Below are 9,378 nucleotides of genomic sequence, written 5' to 3' on the forward strand. Positions count from 1 at the left end.
CACCAAACTCCGCTTCTCCAGGACAACAAATTTTTACTTTTCACATCTTTTCCCCCCAATTACGTGGAATACATAAAACCAAACCTCTTGTATTTACAGCTTGAAAGTCATCTGATGCTTCTGGTCTTCCCACAAAATACAGGGATTTAACCAGCATATCTGTTTCCACTGTAACTCTGTATTTAGTGAAAGACTCAAATAATCTCTTTGCAGAACAATAAATTTCTTTCTTGTTACTGAATGAGAAATAAAGTGTATCTTTATGCATATATTCACATAGCTATCTAGATACTCAAATCCATGACTGAAGTTTTAAGTATTCATTATTCCCTCCACTATCAGTGGGTTGATCAGAATTCTCTAATGAGTGCCAAGTTTATGCTTTAGTTATTGGCCAGTATGAGATTATTATGAATAAGAATCTAGAACCTGTTCAAACAGTGCAATTAAAATTGTTCATTCCAGACTTATCAGAAAAATACTCCTCCAAGAACTGCAACAGTACAAAACCAGACCTTACAAAGCAGTGACGCTCACCTAGACCAGCCTGGCACAATAAAGATATAGATATCCTGGACAACTGTCTTCATAAACACACATCCTTAGTTTGAGCACACACAGGAAAGGACAACTGCCTTGTCCCTGTTAGTCTGTTGCTACTAATTATATTTCATGTAAATTGCCTCTGACATTAGTTCCAACAATGTAAAAAGAACATTAAAAAATCCACCAAAACCTCTTTCCAACATCACCGGATTTTCTATTTTCTTTGGCATATTTAATTGCTCGTAATCCTAAGTATATCTTAATGGGCCACAACAAAATAGGAACTACAGTGCAGGGCCAAGGCAATACTAAAACCCAAATACTCTCATAAATAGAGGTATTAGATTAAGTATTTATTTGATTTAAAATAATTATAACTTTTTAGACACAACTCTGCTATCTGCCATCCTAGAAATAATTATCTTCCTACTACTGCAATAGGTGAGCTTATTTCAATCTCTGTAAATAAAATTAGTTTCAATTGCTACGATTTACTAGTTAGTAAGTTATTTTAAAGTCACAAAAATTAAATCCCAGATACATCTAATCCAACAATTTTGTGTGATCAGACAATCAAGGAGAAAAAAGCTTTACAGATCCATCACTTCTGAATCCCCGATAGATGAATCCCCAATAGTCAGGAGAAACATACCAAGTACCTCATTAGTTGCCAGTATTTTTTCTTCAGTATTTCTCACAGTAATAACCCAACCTAATTTGCAGCAGTCACTATTATTCAATACAAAACACAGTGGTTTTCAGAAGAACCACTGTTAGCTCCAACTTGCTTGTTCTCGCCCCCCTTCATTCTTAAGTTCTCTATGAAACTTCAGTGTTACATACTCCATCTTTTTTAATCTCAAATCAAGGACAATGCGTAACTGTGACCACTTCCCCAGCTACAACTCTTCATGAGTCAAAACAGGAGGAAACCACTAAGTCAGCCTACCCTCAAAAACTCAACCTGAATTCCAGACGTAGTTACAACACTACATCTTCACACCTAAAACCCACAACTTTCTGAAGCTGTGTTACCTACAAAATACACTCTGTTTCATTGGGAGTTTTCTTTAACCTACAGCGTGATTGGTTTGGAATTTGTTATTTTAAATTGTAATCTTCTTAAATTACACACAAATGCAAACCAAACAAACAAAAAAATCTTTCACTTGTCTGACATCACTACAGGAAGGTTTCAGCTTTCAACTCCAGCAAAATACATGGAAATAGGATTAGCAAACACAGACAACAACATCTGACTAACAGTAGTCCTGGTCACACTAATTCTCTTTTCCTCCTGCAGGAGGATGTAAAATTCCCAAACTATAATGTTTTGCAGCTATTAAGATATTCAAATTAAGTGTCGGTGTTGCTGCAGCAGAGTATGGCAGAGCCTCAATTCTGCATTGAGTTGGAAGGGTAGCTCCGAAAAAGTTGTCTATGATCAGCAGTGCTAGTTGGTCTGTTTTTCAAATTAAAGCTTTCAAGTCTGAGTTTCATTAAGAATGAAAAAAAAACCCCACTAAAAATTCCAAACAAGTTAGTTTTGAGTACCTTCAGTTTAAAAAGAAGTTTCCTAAATTCTGACAAGGTTTTCATTTTCCGAACAAACTAGCGGTCTCTAAACACGTTACTAGAGAGAACCAAGTTTTCTAGCGGCATGTGGTTCTCTGCTTCTCATGCCAGTCAGTGCTGTATGCAGGGCACCATGTGCTTCACATAATTCCCAGAAGTGTGAAGCAACGTGGTAGAGTGACATGCCCTACAATGTAGATAAAATTTTTAATTTTATGACATACTTCAACTCTAAAAAAAATTATTCTAAGCCTATAGAAGACACAAGCAAACAACAGAAACATTATACTTTGGGGAAGAAAAAGAATAAAACCAAAAAGACTTATAAATTATGAGAAAGAATTGTAAATTCTTAACTGCACTCAACTGTTGCAATCAGAACTTAAAAACATGAAGTTCTTCACTTTTAACTCTTAAACAATGGTTTAGATCCTTCTGTCATCCTCCTATCCCATGTCAATTACATCTCATCAACGGGACATCAACTACATACGACTTTGATATGACCTCATGCTGTATGAGCTCAGCACAAAGCACTACCTTGCTAAAAGAAGTAATTTCTTCCTCACACTTTAGAAATTCAAGACTTTTCTAGTCTCTGTTGAAGTATATCAGAAAGACATGACTGAGAGAAACAATTTGAAGTTCTTACGATCAGCACTCCACTCAATTTCTTCTTCTAAGAAACACCTTTTACACTGCCACAAAGTCCAATTAGAAATGTTTCTGACACAGGCATCAGTGCAGGTGCTCAAGTACAGACATCCAGTATCATTTGAGATGCTTCACCTACAGAATAACCACCACAACTAAGTGGTGGCACTCTCCAGGTACCACTGTGATTCCATCTTCTGGTCACTAGTTTTGCACATTCAGCATTGAACCAAGTTAGACGTGACCCTCACCCAAGCACAGGAGGCAAATGCTGCAAATAAATGACCTGTTCTGTTCTTCATGCTAATCTGCAGTTCTTTGCTGCTGCCCCAAACAGAGGGCTGATCTCCACTTGAAGGGACAGTGGTCACACTATTTAAAGTGAACCTTATGGCACTCCTGTGAAAAGAGGATGATGTGGATTTGAAAGCCCTTCAGCTCCAGAGGCATTAGAAAGCCAGTAGCTGGATAATTAATATCAAGGTAAAGGTGTAAGTCTCTTCAAAATGTTTGCAAAAGAACACATGTGCAGCTGCATTGTATAAAGATCCCAACTGCCCCAGTGTTAAGTGTTCTGACTGGACTGGGTGTCCACAGGGCTTCAGATGATGAAACTCCCAATTTGTAGCTTTCAATGAGTGGTGGCGTGAAAGGGACAGTGAACTGACCACTGCTGCCCATGAAACAACCTATTTGGACTTCACATCTCTGTGCCCCACCAGCATGTTAAACTGTCCTGAGAGCAATCTCTAATAGTAAAGGCCATCTGGTATGAACACCTTGCAACTACCTTAGCATATCCTCCAACTCATTAAAATTGCGTGACTATACAAAAAATCCTTTGTGGCATAGTCCCTGGAACAGCAATGTCAAGCTCTGCCTAAAGCTCTTTGAAAAGCTGCTAGCTAGCACCCATCAGAAAGCAAGGGAACCTTCTTAGGAGTTGGTATTTTCAACATCCAGAAACCTTCCTCCCAGGCACTATTTCTTTATACAGAAATAGCCCAGACACCTTGAAAACATCCCTAAATTAAACTTTAGTGAAACACGGGTGAAATTCAACCTAAGTTCTAATGGAGTCTGACTCTTCTTGTTGACCTGATAGTCCTCTGCTGTCACTTCATGATTTGGTCAAATCCTAGCTTGGTCAGCTCTAAACACTCACTCGCATGAACAGTTAAGTAATCAAATAAGCAACTTTTAAATAGTCAATCAGCCAGTAAGAGAAAAAAACCACTCAACAGAATTCAGAACAAAACCCAGAAGTGCAATAACACACAAAGAATAGATTGTGATTTTACTTCTCCTAGGTGTGCAAACAGTTATGAAGGTGGGACTGTGGACAGTGAAGAAATCTTGTTTCATACACAGCAGCTGAAGGAACATCTGGAATGAAACAACAGCTCCATGACCACACAAGGTCATGGTACTATACACTGCATATGGAATCAACGAAATGCTAAAATTAGTATAATTAATTCCATATGGGCTGTAGGTTTCATGTATGATCTACAACTGCTGTACAAGTTTTACTTGTTAACTATTACATATGTATCTACAACTAACAATGCACCCCAAAATGTGACCAATTACATTACAAAACCTGTGAGAGAGAATTGCAAGTTGAAGCAGCTGTCAGGACAGACTAATACAAGATGTGTATCAGTAAGTTACAAAGTGAACACCTCAGTGACTATTCAAATTCCATCTGCTGGAGAGGTTGGCATTCTTATCAGCAAGCAATTCTGGCTTTCAATTTTCCCTTCAGTCCATCAGAAAAGTGTGCCTGAGAAACTGAGAGCTCTATCTCACTCGGGCAGCAGTGCACATGCCAGCTCAGCTTTCCCCCTTCCCCTGACTGTATCAGCCCTCCCACAAAAAGCAGCACAGAAGGCAGTCCACTGTTCTGGTCTTCAAGTTAATCTCCACCAACAAGGGAAGAGTTACATTATTCTTTCCCCTCTTTTGAGGCTGAACTCCCATAAGCACATTGGTTATAGAACATCTATTGTAATGCTTTGGGCATAGGCCTTCAAGAAGTAGTGAACACATACTTGCTCAGGTTAACTCCTGCTTTTTATGCAAGAGCAGCCATGAAGTAATAGCTTCCACAGAACCTAAAAGCTGAATTCTTCACAGAGAAAGTCTGTGATAACCCCCAAAAAACTTCTGAAAGGTAAACAGTGCACATAAGATTTTTGATGCAGTATTCAATTTGAAATGTTACATAAGTAATGATGCCAGCCAGTGCAGCCACCTGTTCTTGGGAAGTCACAGCCCTATACTTCAAAAACTGAGAGCAATAAATGAGGCCTGCTTATTTCACAGGAGCTTTACTCTCACAGCCTTCTGATATTATTTATTTTAAAATAAAAACTATATTCCTAATCTACATATTACCAGTCATACAAAAATTCAAGTAAACAAAACCACTGAAAACTCTAAAAAACAGTATTAATCTTACACAAATCAAATCAAGAATGGGTTGCAAGAGCAGCAAATAATGCTCTCTATATTTCTGTAAGGAACTGTCTTGAACATACCCTGAAGAGGTTGTCTTCAAGGCATTTCAGGGAGAACTTAGAGGATATACCAACTAAAATAAAACTTTACTCTTAATGGACCTCACCAACCTCCTAATTTTGTTACATTTTAAAAGCACATTGATTCTCCTTCATACTACAAAGACACTCAAAAACAGGACAAAGGCATTAACACCTTGGTGTTACAATAACATGGGGTGCCTTTGAACACATTAAGAAACTAGAAAAAAGTTTTATTAGATACTGTAGGACTATCATCATTTTATTACCTACTGAAACTCTACCATTCAGAGTAATCTATGAGTTGTCATCCTCTCGGAAGTATTATTTTGCCTTCTGAAGTATCTCAAAAGATCACTGGTGACCCACTGCAATCGTTCACCTGGATCAGGCACTTTGCAGGAATGAAGCTGAAGCAAAACTTTTCACTTTCTTTTTACCTTCTCAGTTTCACTATCAAAAACATTGGGATTTTTTTATTAGCCATGCAAACATTACACTACTTCATATGTAAGATGAAGTAAGTGAGAGATTGGTGACAGAAGCTAAGGACTACCAAATTACTTAGCACATTCACAGAAGGAAAACCAACCTTCCCACCCACCTATCACCATTCTGGAGAATGGTGTTCATTAGTCTCTCCAGCATAAACTACCAAAGAGAACAACATATACAATGCAAATATTCTGCAACATCTTTTGGGATGAAGTATCTACTGTTTCGCTTTATGTCTGTTTTCTACAGCATCAACACAAATGTTTTATAGAAGGAGGTCTTCAATCCATGTAACATAAATTGCAGAATTAAACATCAGACTTTTTTGTCAATAGGTTACAATTACTTTTAAGATGACCGTACTAACAGCAAAGATGCAAATTCTCAATCTAATGTGGAGATATTTCAAAGCATTCCCTAGGTTTTTTTGGATCTCCCTGAACAGATTGGGGTTTTGTGAAAGGTTTTCAAAAAGCAGAAACTAAACTTTCCTGGGAAAACAACCACCTGATTATTTATTGTTTTGAGAATGTAAAACTACTTCAACCCTCACTTCCAAAACAAGTTATTTTTAAAAAAGTTGTTCTAAGATAGAACTACCCCTAATGAAATTACTGTCAATAGTAATGCTTGGTACACATTCCACAAGGACTGTGGACTTCAGAGAAAGATTAATTTGAGTCAGCTTCTTCCTCACTCTCCAAACTTGTACAGGTAAGAGGCATTCAACAATGAAATATTATGGTAAAATACATTTAAAAAGTAACTGTAACTACCTAGAGGAAAAGTGGAATTAGAGCAGATGCTGGACCAACTAGACCGAACAAAAAGTAGTTATGTGGTTATACACACAAGTGCACAAACTATTTGTAATATGTCTGAAAGAGAAGGACCTTTGAAGTTCAGTGTTCTGAAGTAAAAGGTGAGGAAAGGTATCTTTATTTCTGAAAGCAGTACTGACACTGTATGAGTGTTCCTATGGTCCAGCAGCAGAAAGGAAACTCCATTTATCAGGAGCTGCTGACTAGCTTCAAAGGGACACAGACAGACAAAATTTACAGATAATTACTTCTTGCAAGTATATATACTGGTGCTCACCAGGAATACTCAAGATGTTACAGCACTCCAAAATGTGTATTCTTTTACCTAAGTTACTCATGAAGCTGAAACAACTATGTACCAACTCACCAGTGTTACAGCACCTCTCCTGACGTTCAATGCCTTGTGTTCAGTTGTGTAACATTTGGATACTACAACGATAATCTGAAGCAACATCTAACACTATTATTAACACACCAACTTTCAATGCTTCACACTGAATCTTAGAATGAGCCACATCTAGCTTTACTTTCAGTTCCCAAAAGGTGTTAACTAAATCTTTGTACTGCTGTTTTCCACCAAAGCAACCTTGGCAACTGAAATGGAAACCAGCCTTTAGAGCAGACACAGCCTCAGCACACAGCTGAAAAGCTCTATCTTGATATTCCTGTTAGCATCTATATCACATGTACATCTAAGCAGACTGACCAGACCTCATGTAATTAGACGACTCCTCTACTTTACATGACTTATTTTAATGTACACAGTAATCTTGTTACAGCAATCCTTACCACTTCCACATTCTTCTGGACAGATTTGGGGGATGAGAAAAAGCCACAACAAACATATAACAAGTTGATAAAAAAATAAGAGTAGAATAAAACAAAGGGATACTTTGATACTTTGTACAAAATACAAAGCTTAAAACACCTGCTACTAGAAGCCCTAAAATGTGCATTGCTGACATTAATTTTGATTTCATTACAAATGTGCACACCTTTACTTTGCTACATAGAATTACAAACTTATTCACACACAGATAGTGAAACAGAATTTACTTTTGTGATAGCACTTTGGAAGTAGAGATACTACAACAGGTGACTTGGAGCTAATCTATCACAAGCTTAATTTGGATTTATGGTTTCCTTTCAATTATCCTGTTCGGAAGCTTAACCCGCTCGTTTCACACACACACCAAAAAAAAAAAAAAAAAAAAAAAAAAAAAAAAAAAAAAAAAAAGAGAAAAAAGCAGGAATTTGTGGTCAGCATTTTTTATAAAACAGCTCTGTAGCTCTGTTAAGACACACCTCTGTATCTGTGAATGCTTTAAAAGCTGGCACACCCCAGAGCACATGTGTGCAAGCAGATACTGCCCAACATTTTGAGGCAGAGCCAGAATACATGAAAGCCTGTTTTATTTTGGTTACTTTACAACCAAGGGCTCTGAAACGCAAAAAATGGTTTCTCGGCAGTTTTCGGGACTCAATATCGTAACTTCCTATTCCCTAGCAGTTTAACCACCCTAGGAAAGACTGGCCAACAAAACGAAGGTGTCGAACTCAGGAGGAAGCCCGGGACGCCCCAGGCAGAGCCCCTGCGGCCCAAGGGAGGGAGGGGGCACGGGCTCACCCCCGGCCAGGACCAAAGCCAGGCGCCAGAGCACGCAGGCACCCCGGGCCCCAGCGCGGCGGCCGCGGCGAGGTCTCCGCAGGCTCCCGAAGCAAAAGGAGACGAAAAGCGGGCACCCCTCCTCCCCCCCAGCACGAGGCCACACGGAGAACCGGGAGCGCCGGGTCGCCGCTGTCGGCCCTAACTCCCCCCATTCTTCCCAGCTCCCACCGACCTGGAGACGGCCATGGCCGCCTGGAGCCGGGCCGGGCTGACGGCGGGCGGCGGGACGGGGGGGCCGGGGCGCTGCCCGGGCCGAGGGCGCTGGGCCTCGCTCGGGCCTGGGGCGCCGCACCCGGCCTCGGCCCCGCCGGCGATCCGCGGGCAGCGGCTGAGCGCGGCAGAGGCCGGCGGCGGTCGGAGTGTCGCTCCCCCGGGCGGGGCGGCGGCGGCGTGGGCGAGAGCGGCGAAAGACCCTCGGAGCGCGGGTTAAAGCCTCGATTCCCCCATCACCGGGGCGAAGCCCAATGCCTGGTTTTATATGAGCAGCCATCTTGTATTTATTCCCTTCCTCCATGAGAGCCGCTTCCTGATTGGCAAGAGCGTCCAGCCGCAGCCAATGGCGGGAGCGCTTCTAAGAGCAAGGAGGGCGGGAGCGCGCAGTGCCCGCACTGAGCAGGATCGGCCATGGAGCCCGCCGGGCCGGCTTGTTGGGGGGGTGCCGGCCTCTGCCGGGGCGTTCCATCTGCAGGGCGATGGGGGGGGGAGAACTCAAAAGAGAGAGCCCCAGTCCTGAACCCTGAGAGGAGAAAAGGACACCAGAACACGGAGTAAACGCTTTTCCTTCCATGTCTACTGGGTGATAACCCTTCTGCCTCGCCAACACGGCGGGACAGGGCGATCAGTAGTCGCTGAACCAACGCCGCACCCCCCTCTTGCCGAGGTCCGCTGTCCATCGGCCATGCCCGGTGCTGCGGCGCGAAGTCTCTGCCCGTGGGACTACAACTCCCGGCATGCCTCGCGCTTGGCCGGGCTCGGTCGCGGGCGCTGTCGTCCTTGCGGGCGGACGCCGCTCCGGAGCCCCGCGGTGAGGGGCGGCTGTCCCACAGCGGGATGGCACCGCAGAGGGTTTGTGGCA

The 9,378-nt window shown here is 41.8% G+C and overlaps 1 protein-coding gene across 1 annotated transcript in view; it reads right to left on the reverse strand.

Annotated features, from left to right (window-relative positions):
* The window catches only part of BTAF1 (B-TFIID TATA-box binding protein associated factor 1), a 43,168-nt gene extending 34,320 nt beyond the window's left edge, over positions 1–8,848 (reverse strand). The window contains exon 1 of the mRNA XM_030276135.4: positions 8,476–8,848. Within this exon, the coding sequence (XP_030131995.4) occupies positions 8,476–8,489 (14 nt within the window). The 5' untranslated portion in view covers positions 8,490–8,848. The remainder of the gene's footprint in view (positions 1–8,475) is intronic.
* Positions 8,849–9,378: the final 530 nt, after the last annotated feature.

This window comes from Taeniopygia guttata, chromosome 6, assembly GCF_048771995.1.
Source record: "Taeniopygia guttata chromosome 6, bTaeGut7.mat, whole genome shotgun sequence".
NCBI lineage: Eukaryota > Metazoa > Chordata > Aves > Passeriformes > Estrildidae > Taeniopygia > Taeniopygia guttata.